A 17219-nucleotide genomic window follows, 5' to 3' on the forward strand; every position below is an offset into this window, starting at 1 on the left:
AAAGGAAAAATATATTGCGAAATTTGTCATTTTAGTCACTTTTAAAGTAAAATTATAACTGTTTGTTCCCAAACCCACTAGTCAGGTGAGATTATTTATGTCTTTAGCACCAGAAAGTTTTATTCCCTAAAGCCTTTTACAAGAAAAAAATAGAAAACTTTATTATGTTGTGTAAAGCTGAAAAACTCTCCTTGGAACAATGGACATTGGGTACATACAATGGGCGAAATATCTATGTACCTATTATTGTGTCATCTTCTATGTATTTTAATTTTCGATTAACATTGGATTGGGAATGGTTATGGGTATGGCAGTTTCTGCTGCTAAAGCTATAACATAAATTTATCTTTATACAGGTTATATGAAGGAAAAGAACAAACAGAATTTGAGGAATCTATGAGGAGACTCTTTGAATCCATCAACAACCTTATGAAAAGCCAGTATAAAACTACCATTTTGTTGCAGGTTGGTACTTCAGAAACAACAATATGTCTTGTTTATTGACATTGGAGTGGTGGTGATACATGTAGATTATTTATTCTTTACCCATTACATATCTATTCCTTCTTAACTGGCAGAGCAAAGTTGGACAGTTTGTTTAATTACTTTGAAGTCCAAGGTTGACAAATTTAGAGGAAGGCACATGTTTGTATACCTTTAAAGAAGGTAGCTGGTTAAATAGCTAAAACCTAGATGCTTGGATTTTCCAACGATGCTTTAGGGGGTAGGCCCCCAATTCCTCTTGAATTTCAATGGGAATAGAATACCTAACCCTTAGGAAAATGCAAGCTAGAGATCCTTAAGGTGGTGACTCAAGCATATTAATTAAACAATCTGTCCCAACTCAGTTAGCCCAGACACTCTGATTTCCTTTCCCAGACCTGAGAAAGAGCTCTCTAACTCAAAAAGCTTGTACCATCCAACAACAGACATTGGTCCAATAAGATAATGTCTTACTTACCTTTTGTGTCTCAATTTAAAAATAGACATTTTGGTATCTGAGCTTTTACAATGAGTTATCTAGACAGCAGAAACAACTGACTATAGGTTGAAGGCTTTGCAGTCACGTAAATGTCTGTGACTCTTTATCATCCACAGAGACTCACAGCTGTGAATAAACATAAGATACTTGCAAGAAAATCAGGAAGAGAGGGGTTTACTAAGATATATCCTACTCTGCATAAATTATAAATTAATATGCCCCTAGTAGCAACAAAAATCTGAAGTTTAAGTGTGATCTTATAGGAGGATATATTTGTTTTCAGGCAGGATGGTAACATTAGCATTTTATGAACCCTTTAATGCCCCATTCTTCATACTGTTGAGTTTGATTTTTTTGTTTTGCTTAGTTCTCTGTTTTGGTATCTTTGATTTAAAATACAGTGGAAATGGAAGACTAAGCAGAGAAAATTTGCAGCAGTATTTGATTCATTTCAATGATCCTTTTGGAGTTACATTTCCCCTGACGCTTTCCTTAGAAGAGCACATCGCTATAAAGGAACTAAAAACATAAATCTGTTTTCACCTAAATAACAACGTGCTTCCAATAATGTTAACGTGTTTGAAAGGAATTCAGGATGTTCTATACCTTATATGACAAATGTATAGATGATTTGCCAGGAGCAGGCTAAGTATTTGGAACAAATTGCATCAGAAGCAGGATACTTTTTGGATTCTAAAAAAAATCTTTGCAACAAAGCAGTATCCAGAACTATTCAGTGTAATCGTACTTCAGCACTACATAGTGTAATGGGTTGTCCTCTTATAACACACTGTTAATGTTAGAATATGAGGGAGATTCCCAAACCTGAGCCATTCTTTTTGGGTGACAGATCTGAGGAACTGCCCCAAACTGAGGTGTCATTAGAGGAGGTTTTGGAACAAATCGATAAACTAAACAGTAATAAGTCTCCAGGACCTCATGGTATTCACCCAAGAGTTCGGAAGGAATTCAGATGTGAAATTGCAGGACTACTAACTGTCATCTGTAACCTACAATTTAAATCAGCTTCTGTACCAAATTACTGGAGGATAGCTAATGTGATGCCAATTTTTTAAAAGGGCTCCAGAGGTGACCCTGGCAACTGCAGGCCGGTAAGCCTCACTTCAGTACCAGGCAAATTGGTTGAAACTATCGTAACAAACAAAATTGTCAGACACATAGATGAACATAATTTATTGGGAAATAGTCAACATGGTTTTTGTAAAGGAAAATCATGCCTCACCAATCTACTAGAATTCTTTGAGGGGGTCAACAGATATGCAGACAAAGGAGATCCAGTGGATATAGTGTATTTAGATTTTAAAAAACCTTTGACAAGGTCCCTCACCAAAAGCTCTTAAGCAAAATGAGCAATCATGGGATAAGAGGGAAGGTTCTCTCATGGTTTGGTAACTGGTTAAAAAATAGGAAACAAAGGGTAGAAATAAATGGTCAGTTTTCAGAATGGAGAGAGGTAAATAGTGGTGTCCTGCAGTGATCTGTACTGGGCCTCAGTCCTATTTAACATATTCATAAATGATCTGGAAAAAGGGGTAACAGTGAGGTGGCAAAATTTGCAGATGATACAAAACTACTCAAGATAGTTAAGTCCCAGGCAGACCGCAAAGAGCTACAAAAGGATCTCACAAAACTGGGTGACTGGGCAACAAAATGGCAGATGAAATTTAATGTTGATAAATGCAAAGTAATGCACATTGGAAAACATAATCCTAACTATACATATACAATGATGGGGTCTAAATTAGCTGTTACCACTCAAGAGAGAGATCTTGGAGTCATTGTGGATAGTTCTCTGAAAGCATCCACTCAATGTGCAGCAGCAATAAAAAAGCGAACAAAATGTTGTGAATCATCAATAAAGGGATAGATAATAAGAAAATATCATATTGCCTCAATATAAATTCATGGTATGCCCACATCTTGAATACTGCATGCGGATGTGGTTGCCCCATCTCAAAAAAGATGTATTGGAATTGGAAAAGGTTCAGAAAAGGGCAACAAAAATGATTAGGGGTATAGAACGGCTTCCGTATGAGGAGAGATTAATAAGACTGGGACTTTTCAGCTTAGAAAAGAGGTGACTAAGGGGAGATATGATAGAGGTCTATAAAATCATGAGTGGTATAGAGAAAATAAATAAGGCAGTGTTATTTACTCCTTCTCATAATACAAGAACAAGGGGCCACCAAATGAAATTAATAGGTAGGTTTAAAACAAACACCAGAAAGTATTTTTTCACACAACGCACTATCAACCTCTGGAACTCCTTGCCAGAGGGTGTTGTGAGGGCCAATACTATAACGGGGTTCAAAAGGGAGCTAGATAGATTCATGAAAGATAGGTCCATCAATGGCTATTAGCCAGGATGGGCAGGAATGGTGTCCCTTTACTCTGTTTGCCAGAAGCTGGGATTGGGTCACAGGGCATGGATCACTTGATGATAACCTGTCTGTTCATTCCCTTTGGGGCACCTGCCATTGGCCACTGCCAGAGGACAGGATACTGGGCTTGATGGACCTTTGGTCTGACCCAGTATGACCGTTCTTATAATATCTTAATACCTGTATTGCATAGCATTTAGTTTCTGTGTATTCAAGCTTGTTAGATGGAGATCTCTGGAGTAAAGTAGTTAAGTACTTTTGAGGGATTCATATTGCACAGGGGCTGCATCATGTAAATACTTAAACCCATTGGTTAATCAATGAAAATGATCAAAATATATATGCAGGATTTCTCATATGATGAATGGAAGGAAATCTTCAACAAAAGGTGTTCTCCTGTGGGATTCTTAATCCTGGCTCTTTTACTTTGAGATGTTAAAAATCACATCTTTTAAATCTTTTGATACTTTCTAACAGAACTTAGGCTGTTTCAATGAAGTTTCTAATAGAGACATGAACAAAATTTTACAGACGTGATGCCTGACAATGTTTGGGGATATTTTTAGTTCTGCTTGAGTGCAAACATTTTGGTTAAAAATGTTCTTTGTTTTCACAAGAATGAAAAACAGGCTTCATGATCAGACTGAACAACTCAAGTGAATTCCGCTAGCCATGGGAAACTTGTCTAGTTAGCAATTTGTGTCATCCCCAAGATAAGCAGAATATCTTTTGTTCCATGTGGAAAATGGATTAGCGATGGGAATAAGGGACCACTATCCCACATTTGATTAATGTTGGGTTACGTGGGATGGGAGTGGAAGTTAAGACAGAATTTGGTTCTGCAGCCAACTGAGTTACTCATAAAAAAAATAAATTAGCCACACTGCAACAGTGATTTAAAAGATATACATAGTAGCAGTAATATTGCCATACATATTTATGGATACATTGTTCATGTTTAAGAGGATGATTTCCATATACTGTGCTGGAATTTTAAAATTGCACCTGTCTGGCAGAAGAGTTGCTGTCATGCAGGGTGAATACCATTGAGTATGGTTTTGAAAATATAAAAGAATATTTAAAAGTTCCTTTCCCTCAGGGCATGAGGAATTTTAAGGCGGTACAGGTGTGTATGTACTGGAATAAGTAGGTAGTGATATGGTAAACTGATGGAATGACTATCTGTACTCTGTTTTTATGCTTTTGTTAGTTACAACAATTTTAAGCATGAATTTTGTCTTTTCTAATGAGTTATATCAAGTATGAAAAAGGTATTTTTTGTGGTAAAGAAACAATTTCCACATATAAACATGCCTTTTGTTATGTTTAATTATCCTCTTCAACTACTGTATGATTCAGAATAAAAATAAATGCTTTTGTTTTAAGCCCAGACAGAGCAAGGCAGATCTGGTTTGGCTGAGCCCCTGATTTTATCAGAACATCATAGATTCAGCACAAAATTGGTAGTTCATACTCAGATTATTTTAAAAGATATAGCTGTCTGGAAGGTAGAACTGCCTTAAACATGCCTAAATCCAATAAATAATGATCAATGAATGAATATTTAAAGAACTCAAAGGGAGAGGTTGAGACCTCAAGGAAGAGAAATGCCTTTTAACTCAGGTTCTGCAGCAAGAAATAAAGTACCAAGTGTATATTAGAAAAGCTAGACTCTAGAAGGGAAATCCACAGCAAATGCATACGTGAACTGACTCAAAATTAGATCAGCTGACCACCTGAATGGTAAAACTAGAATATATAATAAAGGGTGTGGGAATACTACTTTAAATCTCGGCGATCAAGGGTGTTAACTTTTGCTTAGATTTTCCCTGCTCGTGAGAGAGGTGGAAGTGTCAGATTTAGCACTGGAAAAGCCAGTGCCCAGGAGAAATTCTTTCTGTAAAGCTATCTTGAGAATATGGTGAAAAAGAATCATTGGCCTTAAGATCACTCTGGTGGTTGGATCAGTTCCAAGAGGGACACTGCTCAAGAATCCTTGTCGCTCCTGACTTGAAAACACTTCCTGTGAAGCAGCAAAAGAGAATCTAGTTTTCCCATCATTAAAACCAGCTGCTAACGGTGGGACCATTCCTACCAAGGGAGAGTAACAAATAGGTGGCAGAGTAGTAGATAATGGAACAAGACTTCCAAGTACATGCTTCAGTGTTAGCCAAAGCCCTGGAAACAACCATCCCAAGGGATGGCCATTTTCCACCAGGGGATCTGGTGTCCTCAAAAGATAGGCAATACTGCTCAGAAATTATGCTAAGCTGATTACTGCAAGACTCCACATTATCTATATGCTTGGCAAGAGCTTCTATGGCCTGATGCACAAAACTCAAGGGCTGTTTTCTCAAAATTGGGTGGTTGCAAGTGTTTCTAAATCTCCGTAGACTTGTCAGTCATGGCAGTCATCACAATGGAAAACATGTGTTTCTCTGCCTGTATAAAGGAGACTTATAGCTCCACTCATGAAAGCTTTGACACCTTTCTGTGGCCAGTGTCTGTTTGGAGTGATTGTAAAATGGTTGCCCAAAATGCAGAGATGATCAAGCACTCACTTCCAGTAATGACAAAATGCATCAGGAAGGATTGCAAGTCAAACAACAAGTCAGCTTTATTTATTCACCGATAGCCACAACAGATTTACCTACAGGATATAGTATTTTGGCCATCACTTCAATATCCTGGTTTCTTTGCTGACATAAAACCTTTCCTACATTATGAAAGCAAGCATGTGGGCTGGAGTTGACCCATCTTTGGAATCTGGGAAACCACTACATCAGATACTCAGCAACTTTAAATACAATGTTCTGAAATGAAGCAGACTCACAGATGACTAAGATGGTGTGTAGTGAAGGTACAGCTGAGGGACGACTTTTAGGGAGTCTCACACATTTCTGTAGTACTCTTCTAGATGAATCATTTAGAAACTGTGCTAAATTGGTGCTTGTTGCACTTGTCAAAGTTATAGCTTTCCAAAGCAAACTGAAACTCAATATCTGTGATCAAGACCCAGTTAATGTTACAGTATTGACTTCTCTATACACTTTGTCAATTTTCCCTGTATATCCTTCACCTGTCAGTTTCATTGTCTCCATTGTGCCATTTCATCCATCTAGATGCTTGTGCATAAAATCCAGACTCCTGGAGGTGGATTTCTTTTTTCAGATATACAGTAATGGCCCTATCTCAATGGTAGGAGTGCTCTTGTTTGTGTTTGGGAATGCAGAGCTGTCAAATTCCCTTTCTAATTGGTTGCCAGGGCAAAAAATGACCTTCAGGAGGTGGATTTCTGCGTTTCTGACAAGTAGTAAATATTGAATGATTTGCCCAGGTTTCTTGGAGCTGGTTCATTGGTATCTCTTTTATACTGTGTGCATGTTTCCCTCCATTATTTACCACCACCCCACCAACCTCTAATTAAAAGTAAGGACTCTGTTCCTTTCCCAAAAGCTATGGATTACTCCTTTAAACAGCAGATCCCAAGTGACCTTCATATCCAAGTGGATGCCTCTTTGTCTTTTTTTCCTGCTGCTGAGCCCTGCCTGCTGCAGCTGGCTCTTAGATATCATGGTTCTTCCAGCATTTAGGAGCCAGGTGCAGCATTGGAAAATGTCACTTGCTGCTGGCTGCCCACCAGTGGAGCTGCTGTCCCTAGTGGGAGGAGAGGAGTACACCACACAATGATGTGACTCTCTTCACTTATGTCAGGATGTGGAGTGGAGCATTGGAGCCTAACCATTTAAAAGTGTCCGGAGGCAGCTTGATTATTTGTTTAGGTGCAAATAAGGCTGGAAAAGTGCCAACAGTGATACCTGATTTGTGATGTACAATAGATGATGGCATGGTAATTTTGTTAAACTTGCCTTGACAACAAATAAAATCAGCCTAATAAACAGGGCCCTGGTGACTCTTTAAAATGGTCTTTTAATCTTCTGGGTACTTAGGTTTCATGAATATGTATAAAGAATTGTTGGAGATGAGGGTTATTATGAAGCTAAGCTTGTTAGGGAATAAAGATTGTAAGATAAACGTACCGGTAAGCTGGAGGAGTATAACATAAATTTCTGTAATACTGTGAGGTTTTTCTAGCCTGCTGAAAAATTAACCTTGTAGTTCTAAATGGGCCAAATACTTCATTCCTACCCAGCAGATGCCAATGACTTGAATGAGGACTTGAGGGTTCAGTTGTGTGTGTGTGTGTGTGTGTGTGTGTGTACACCACATCATTTTGAAGCCACACTACTGCAACAGAAACATGGAGGTGCCAGAGATACAGTCAGGTGTTCACTTCTGCACACTGTCTGGTTTTCCATACTCAGAGTTAATGACAGCTACATCCTCCCCACTCGCAAATTGTTCAGATGCTTAAAGGAAGAACATGGAAGCAGGTCTTCTGGAGAGTCACAAGTTATCATTTTAAATAGTTTGTGAGCCTTCTAGTGGCCTCACTGTCTCCTGTGTTTCAGGAAACCCCCAATCCCTGCCATAGTAGCAGTGTACATATGTAGGTAGATGTTGCATGTTGTATATACTTACTTGGATCCCTGTGTTACCATGTAGTTCCTGATTGTTGTGTAAAGAGCAAAAAGGACAGACTGCTGGGTTGAAACCCAGTCTGCGGCTTGTTTTTTGGTTACATTTGCTCATGGCTATTTTTGTATTGATAGATTTGACCTGCTGATGGCTGCCAATGCATTTCTGCTGAGTCATGCTGTTAATTTAGATGGCATATATGGCCCAAAGAGTCAAAGGTGTTAACCCAGTGACTTACTAACACTAAAGCGTTTTAAACAAGGTTTGGGATATGGTATACAGAGACCTCAACCTATTTAATACCAAGGCAAACACCCATTAAAAAACTTGTAAACCTTGAATTAAAGATACAAAAAAAGAAGGGCAGAAATCATTTGAAATGTAAAGTATGCAGCCTTTTATTTTATTTAAAGTGAATTTAGTAATGTTGTATTACACCAGAATGGGTTCGGCTCTGGTGGTTACAGTTTGAAGCTCAACAGAGTGAAAGTCACTTCTGCTACTTGCTTCAAATTTAGACCAAGGATAGTGACCACACATACATTTACAAGTATAACTTTAATGAAAGGTTATGATTACCCCAGCATATAGAAATCCTATGAAGACCTATGCAGAAGTTACAAATATAGTCCATACTCACATGCTTAATGATATTTGTAAGGTCTGATGGATGCCTTGCCAATTGATCATCAGTAGAGGGACGGTTCCTGCTGGGGTTTTTCCAAAGAGAACTCATTTTACCCAATCTGGGAGCCCTCTTTTATCTTGTGACTTTGACTCCACCTAACATTCTGCGCTGGTGCATGAAGGTGTCCACCCTCTTTTTTCCTTATTTGTATTGTGTCCCTCAATAATATGGGGATACCCTATTTTTCATAGGTGGTTTGTAGTTCCTTTTATTCTCATTAGCATTTGCAGACATAGTGCGCCTTGCGGTTAAGGCACATGTTAGAAAAAAATGTGCCTCTAAGGCATTTTGTGATCCCAAATTAATCTTGTAGCTAATTTGGCCAGGGTGTGTCTCAGGATTAGGATAAAGAAGACCCAGGAGACTGTGGACCTGGAAGCCATGATGGTGAAGCTCACTCTAATAGCCAGTTTATCTCCCAAAGTATCTTTCTCTTAGGGTCCTTTAAAGAAGTGATGCGCTGTTCCACTCCTATTATTTTGTCCACCAGTTAGGCCTGATATCTGACACAACAATTTTAGTTGACTGATTTCTGGTTCCACACTTCTTGTTTATCAACTCAAAGACTGTGTTAAGATTATGCTTATGTCACTAGGCCTTTTTGTTTGGACCATTTCAGTCTTTGTCTCATATTTGAACCTTTTCCTATCAACATTTGTTTTTGTAGGTTACTGTGACATTTTTTGAACCTAAACTTTATACAGTGGCGCTCCCAATTAGGGTAAATTTGTAGATCGAATGATCACAACAGTTATCCCACCATTTTATAGCCCTGTAAGGAAGTGTGTGTTCCCCTCCCAATCCCATTTTGAGGTTGCTAGCATTGCTAGTGTCACTGTTATACCAATAGAATAAAAACCAGCAGGATCCTATTAAGACGGATAAGGCAAAGATGCCACATTTATTGTAAATGTAATGATAAAGCAAAAGATAAAAGTAAACAACGTTGTTTGACTACTTATTCCTATCACTACTTATTCCTTATACACACACACACACACACACACACATATATATAGATAGATAGATTCATTCACACCATCATTCATTCAAGTTCTGTATAGGTGTTATAGTTAGTTACCAGCCTAGAAGTTGCTCATGCCAAGTTACTGGCCAGGTATCTTGGTCATGAGGATGGAGCTGAGTCTGTGTCAGGTGCACCTGATGCTCCTGGAGGCTGGCAGCAGAGCCAGAGACTCAAAATCCTCAGTCTTGAGAGTCCATTCTTATAGGAATTAATTCCTATGTTAGTCTATGGGAGCTGTTTCATCCTGCTGTTGCTGACTCAATCAGCAGATGGCACATTCCTGGGCACATTTCTGGTGGCTCCACACTGTCCAAAGTTTGTGTTTCTCATCCTTCCAGGTGAAGGGGTAGATCCCAGTTTACCCTCCGGGGGTTCAGGTGGTCCACTTTACACATTCTTCGGCCGATGGATACTGCCTTTCTAGGCTGGCACCTCCCTAACCATTTATGTACATCAAGCATTCATCAACATACATTCCATATCTTAACCATATTTTAATTTACTATCTCCACCACTTTTGGGGTGTGTGCTAATTCATTTGAGACTCCCGGCCCTTTAATCACAGAGGGTGGGGGTCTGTTCCTAGGAGCCGTTGCTGTTACAATGAAGTGAAAGTCACTTAACGGCTTATAGTGTTTGTTTACATTGTATCAATTACTTCAAGAACAAAGTCAATTAACTTGTTTGTAAGTTTTACATAGTGATAAAGTATCTTTCACATGACAGATACAATCAATGGTTTCTACAGACAGTAGCTTACAAGTTTTAACAGAAGACCCAAGAGATTTTTGTACTTGGTGAAACTGTTGGATTTTAAAGTGTGGGGGACAAATTATGGGGGGGTCACTGTCACTTGGGGAAATCACTGTTAGTACCTTCTTTAATATCCCTACATCACTATCAGGAAGAGTCTTCATGTGAGGGCTTAAAATGTAGTTGATCCCTGCTTGGCACACAAGGCTCCTTTTACCCTGCCAAGTCTTGTATGCACGGTTGAGAGCTGCAATTTGGTACAGCCATGAGTGGAAGATTTATCTTTAGGTGGACTATCGTGGCTTGATGTACTGTGCAGTCTTAGCTGTGGAAGAAGTATTTCCTGTTGAATCAATAACATCCTTGCTCTTCCAGTTGGCTTTTTTTAAAAGAAAGTTGGCCACCATATTAAACTAAAGTCTCAAATGTAAATGAAATCTTTGTCTTTGTGACTTTTAAAAATCTAGATGAGAACTCAAAGGAATTTCTGTTCTTAGTTCTTAGAATTAATTTTTTAACAAGCAAGTTGGTGCTGAATGTTGGCATACTCTGAACTTAAAAGGGTTGTGTTGGGTCTTGCACTTGAGTGACATTATCTCTGCAAAACTGAAAAAGTATTTGACATACATATTTCAGCTTTGAAGCTCAGTGATGCTTGTAGTTATCCAGGGGATAGTAGTCTGCCACAGAGTCCTAACAAACTGTGAATGCTTGTCGAATGACTAGCACAAAGAAACTTCAAAAGCCCTCTGCTCCAGGCCATTTCTTCTTCTTGGGTCTTTGTAGAGGCGGGAATTGAACATCCATGACAATTAATTCCTATTAATGACCATAATTTCATTGTGCTTTCTAGTCCGTGATGGTCTTGACTATATCTTTTTTTCTACAGTGAAAATATTCAAGGGTTGGCTCCCCTCTTACATTGTACATCATAGTGAATCTATCTTAACTGTCTCTCTGCATCATTCTCATACATAAATTTGTTGTGAAAAAGCTGAAATATTGATGCTGTAGTGGGAATAGTGTATATTTCACATGCTCATCTCATATATTTTGCAATGCCCATGCTTAAGGGTATTGTGTCTAGACTCTAATTACGTGTGGGATAGTTAGAATGACTTTTTCCCTCAGTTTGAAATCAGGTTATAGAAGTCTGACAAATGCAAATTCCAAAAGCTGATGTTAGTAGATGCTTTATCGTGTTTGTTTACTAAGGTTCAGTGATTTGTTGACTGCAGACTTTCTGTTTAAGGAAATGCAGTATGGGTGCTCAACTGAATAAAAAGCTGTAGCCCAAAATTCTCTGAACAGTGTTCTAAAATTACACACAATGTTGATAATTTCTCACCCAATATCAGCTGTGGGATGCTCTTTAAAAAGTTTTCTCTTGCTTCTTTTTAGGCATTAAGGGACTGAAATTAGCATGACCACTTGATGTGTTAAACCCATGGAACCTCTGGGAATTGTAGCTGGAGTCAATGCTGACAGTTTCAGCATTATTTTCCACTCCATGCCTTGTAGGTGCATTGAAGTCCAAACGTAGATAGTCAGCCCCTGGCAGAATTACACTTACCAGCTGTATTGCAAGGGAATGGGAAACCTGAAAGATAGGGCAGATGGACAGATCTCTCATGAAAATGTTCCTAAATTCATAGCATTTCCCTGTGGATTACTGGATATCTGGAGGCCCGTGTTAATCTCCCCTCTTCCCCCAAACCTGTAAACCTCTCCAGTTTCCATCTGAGGAATGATGATTAGGGAATTCTGTGGGGAGCTTATTCATGAAACTTGCATCCAAGTGCTCTCCTGCTGGAGGGAATCATTTAGTTTGGAGTATTTAATTAAAATTAGAGTTCAAGGTACACATCCTAGCTCTTATTCAAATGACACGGGGGTCTATGGTGGGAGATTGTCATTGGTGGACAGCTTGCTGAAGAAGACCATGTGAGCCCAATCCTGCATCAGATAAAGTAACTGAGTTTTACTGAATAATCGGACCTATTTAACGTGACAGAAAATTTATTAGCACCTACTGTTAGAAATTGTAATTCAGTTGCCATCTTGTTCTCATAGCAATGTATCAGAACAACTTCACCAAAATCTCAAATATTTTGTTTAAATATAAAACGGGTCTGATTTGTGTTAAAGCAGCATGCACATTGGACTGTGCTCTTGTACCTTTGGCTTAAATAGTGTTTGTCACAAACTGTCATGATTTAGCAAGAGATCTGCTGGCAGCAAAAAAGACTGAGAAGCTAATTTTAATGAAAAAGTTCCTTACCAAACACTTTGACAGTAGGGTTTTCTCCCCCATTCAAATGCTTAATTTTCTGGGTTTACTGAAGTTGTTCCAGCTTTCCTTTAAGTTCTTAAATATAAAGTGCATGTTTTATAAGGAAACAACCCCTTAAAACTTTTTTTGTGGCATGCTCAAGTATAAAGAATTATTTTGGATTTGATGTTTATTAAAATGCAATTGATATATATCTGTACATTCCATTACTTGGGAAGCAATGGCAAGGACACTGGACTGGTAGTCAGGATACATGGCTCTCGTCCTGGCTCTGCCAATTGACTCCCTGCATGACCTTGAGGAAGTCAAAAATGCACAAACTTGCCTAGGTTAACCAATCCAGTGCAAAACCCTATGTGGATAATTTTATTTAGTGGCTTATTTCAGTTTAGTTTAAACCTGTTCCTAATCAATTTAAATTAAACCAGAACAAGACTGGCTTAAGATGAAACAAGTGTCCACACAACCTTTTTCTACTGGTTTAACTAATCATTTTAAAATCACACTATTAAGTTTGACTGATACAACTCTATATAGACAAGCTTTCAGTTAACACTGACATCCCATTGGTTCCCCATCTATAAAATGGGGGCAATGTTTCTTACCTTTTTAAAGATAAGTTAAAAAGTTCTACATGAGTTCCAAATTCTCATTATAAAAACACATTTGCTTTTAATTAGTTTTATTTATTAGAGTTTAAATATCCACAGGCTGTATAGTTTTCCTAAAAAGTTATGCTTTTAGTTTATTTCAGATTCTGTGCTTTGTCAGTGTAGAAAGTAAGAGTCAGGATGATGTATGGTCAGTCACTGCTTTTATCAAGGTCTGTGCAGACAATGGAAGTCAGACAGGAATGATTGCTGTTGGCAATGTAAAGAGCAGATTCCACATACTTGTGTGTGAAGGCAATAGCAAATGTTCAATAGTACCCTGTTGAGCGGATGATACACTCTATGTGCAGGTTAGGCAGTTGTTTAGTATGTGTCTTGTTACACAGCAGAGTCAACAGTATGCACCTATGAAACCCATGGCTTTAGGCATATGTTCTGACTCCCTTTCCTATAGCCCAGGGCCTACCGACAGCTGGAGCAATTTAGTAAGTAAAATAGATCTGCATCAGCTGTTAAGACTGTCTTTTGCTGAAACTTGCTTCTCACCTAAATGATACTAGTAAAAGCAACACTTAGGCTATATCCACACTGGCAATTGAACGATAAAATGTTTGTCTTTCAAAGGTGTTAAACCTCTCACGCCCCACCCCACTGAAACACAAAAGTTTTGCCACGACAAATGCCAGTGTGAATGAACAGCGCGTTGTTGGCAGGAGAGCTCTCCTGCCAACAATGCAAATGCCGCTCATTGGGAGTGGACGTTTTTTGTTGGCAGGAGAGCCGACAAACAGTAGCTACACTGCCTGAGTTTTAGTGGCACGGCTGTAATGACGCAGCTGTGTCGTCAAAAGCTGTGTAGTGTAGACAAGCCCTTAGTGTTTCAAAATGAAATAATGCCAGTATTGCCTTTGTAGTTTTGTTCAGGAAGTTGTTAGCCAAAATACCACTTAATATACACTTAGTTCCCTTACTTTGGATTTAGTGTATTACACAATGCAAATTACAGTTTGCAGAATTATTACACAAAATGCTGCCCTTAATTTATGATGGTGGCAGAGCTTGTGAATAACCAGTGTCCATGACTAGTGAACATAGCACAATTAATGAGATTTTAGGCAGGTATGAATGCACTTAAAAAATGAAATGCAGCAGAGTTCATACCAGGTTCTTTGCTATAGATAACTATCTCTGACATACACTATCTTTGGATTATTCTTTTTTATGAAGGTAGCTATCTTTGGATGCAGTCCCTCAATAATAAATGGTGTCACAAACACAAAAGCAGAATTTAACCTCTCATAAATCTCTATACTATATGTTGGCTGACAATGTTGGTGGGGTGAAGAGGAGGAGATGAGAGACCACAGTGGATGTGCTGGAGCCTTGTATTGTACCTGCAGCACTTTGGTCAAGTTCTCCTTTTTTAACAATTTTAAAGTACACTTTAAAATACTCTCTTTTCTTAAACTTAAAACTGTGCTTTTATTTTGAATTTGTTAAAACTACAAAAGCATCTCTCCACCTTCCCTCCAGCAAGAGGACTAGTGCATCCTTTGGGTACGTACGATAAGTGAGAAATGTATGTCTATCACCAGAAACTATAGAATAGGATAGTTTCCATATCTGAAAGATGCACTAATCCTAGGAGGCAGATCTTAGTATTTATTAGGTTAAGAGGATGAAAAATAAAAGCTAATGCCCCTATGAAGCTTTCACTTTTGAATGGTCATGCATGGTGGTCTAATGTTTGAATGTTTCTGCTCTTTATCATGAGCTTATGAACTATGTGTTGCTTTAAAAATATTTGTTTCCAGAGGCTGAGTATATCAAATCCCTCTTGCAGGAATCTTAGGGGAACTGAACAATGTGGGTTTTGATCTTCTCTTCAAGGAAGTTGATGTTAGATGTTGGTGATTACATCAGACATACACTATTGCCCACCAATGTGTGCTATTGCCCACTCGGGAGGGTAGTGTAGCACATGTCTAATTTGTCTCATGACTAACTTTTACCAAGTTTTTATTGCTTGACAAGCAGAATAGAATAGAAATCTTACAAGATGAAATTCACCTCTTAAGTAAAAAGCCTGAGTCCTAGAGCGCCATGTCAGTAAAGTCTTGAAAGATGGATAGGGAGGAGACACAAAACTTCATCCCTTCTGCAGGGTCTGCAACATCACAATGACTGTTACTACAGCTTGTGGGCTGGCCAAACAACTGCAGCTCATCTGTGCAACCTGTCGGGTACACTTGTGGGGGCTGGATTGGTGTAACTGAGGATCCTGTGGCCTCTGGCTTGTGCTCTGCTTGCATTACTGTAAAGCCACCTTCTGCTGTGGCAACATTAGAAACTCTGTCAGAGGTGTGCATAGTGTGTGCAGTCCACTCCATGGCTATTGTGCTTCCAGGCCCCTTGCATTATATCACCATAAGGCATATGTGTTACAGAAGGCTTTACTCTGGCCCCCTGCACCATGGAGAAATTCAGAGTATAAAGAATTGACATTTCAGAGCAAGGTAGAGGAAAAGTCCAAGTTCACTTCAGTTCATTGAAATGTGTGCACTTCTTCAGTTCCACTAGTGAAACCATTCCTGGGGAGAGGGTGGAAGGATTTCATTATTGGCCAAAACCTTTGGGTTTCTGAGAGCTATGTATTGCTATTGCATTGTATTAATTGTACCTTGAGGGTATTAGATGGAATTGAGCAGTATAAGAGGACATATACGTACAGGTATTTTCACAATTAACACATGATATATTTGTCAATTCAGGTTGCTGCCTTGAAGTATATACCATCGGTCCTCCAAGATGTTGAAACAGTCTTTGATGCCAAGTTACTTAGGTGAGCTGCTATTCAACAGCATTTTGTTAGTTGTGTCCAATGTTGTCTGCATGCAAAAGTGTCAGTTCTGTCCAATATGGATATCGAGCTAGATTCTTAGCCACTATAAATAGGCATAGCACCATTTAAATCAATATAGCTATGTCATGTGACAGACCCAGACCAGTGGGGTACAGGATTCTGGTAGAGGGCAAATATACTGGTCACTGGATGAGTAGTTTTCTGTTCCCTGAGTGACCAGAGCAGGGGCTGTACTAGAGTAATCAGGAACCTGCTAGAACCAGTTAAGGCAGGCAGGCTAATTAGGATACATGGAGCCAATTAAGAAGAAGCGTCTAGAATCAATTAAGGCAGGCTAATCAGGGCTCCTGGGTTTTAAAAGGAGCTCACTTCAGTTTGTGGTGCGAGTGTGAGGAGCTGGGAGCAAGAGGCGCAAGGAGCTAAGAGTGAGAGGGTGTGCTGCTGGAGGACTGAGGAGCACAAGCATTATCAGACACCAGGAGGAAGGTCCTGTGGTGAGACTAAGGAAGGTGTTTGGAGGAGGCCATGGGGAAGTAGCCCAGGGAGTTGTAGCTGTCATGCAGCTGTTACAGGAGGCACTATAGACAGCTGCAGTCCACGGCCCTGGGCTGGAACCTGGAGTAGAGGGCGGGCCCGGGTTCCCTCCAAACCTCCCAATTGACCTGGACTGTGGGTTCTTCCAGAGGGGAAGGTCTCTGGGCTGTTCCCCAACCCACATGGTGAATCTCTGAGGCAAGAAAATCCGCCAATAAGCGCAGGACCCACCAAGATAGAGGAGGAACTTTGTCACAGTCAGTATTCACCAGTTAAGGATCTAGCTCATTTTGTTCAATTTGAAGCATATTTGAAGTATCTGTCATGTGTTGTTTACAATGAATATAGAATCAACATCATCTCGGCATGACAACCAAGTTCAGGATCTATTCGAGCTGTATCCTCTCTGTACTGTTGTACAATTGCAAAACATGGACACTGTGCCACTCAGACTGGGCAAAACTGGATGCTTTCCACACACAATGCCAACATCGTATATTGGGCATAAAATGGAATCACTTAATTTG

General features: G+C 39.3%; 1 protein-coding gene across 2 annotated transcripts in view; it reads left to right on the forward strand.

Annotated features, from left to right (window-relative positions):
* Positions 1-17219, forward strand: part of DOCK2 (dedicator of cytokinesis 2) — a 494284-nt gene that overhangs the window by 122298 nt on the left and 354767 nt on the right. For both annotated transcript variants that reach the window (XM_034779264.1, XM_034779265.1), the window contains exons 23-24: positions 357-465; positions 16067-16137. In XM_034779264.1, the coding sequence (XP_034635155.1) occupies positions 357-465; positions 16067-16137 (180 nt within the window). The remainder of the gene's footprint in view (positions 1-356; positions 466-16066; positions 16138-17219) is intronic.

Source organism: Trachemys scripta, chromosome 8, assembly GCF_013100865.1.
Source record: "Trachemys scripta elegans isolate TJP31775 chromosome 8, CAS_Tse_1.0, whole genome shotgun sequence".
Lineage (NCBI taxonomy): Eukaryota > Metazoa > Chordata > Testudines > Emydidae > Trachemys > Trachemys scripta.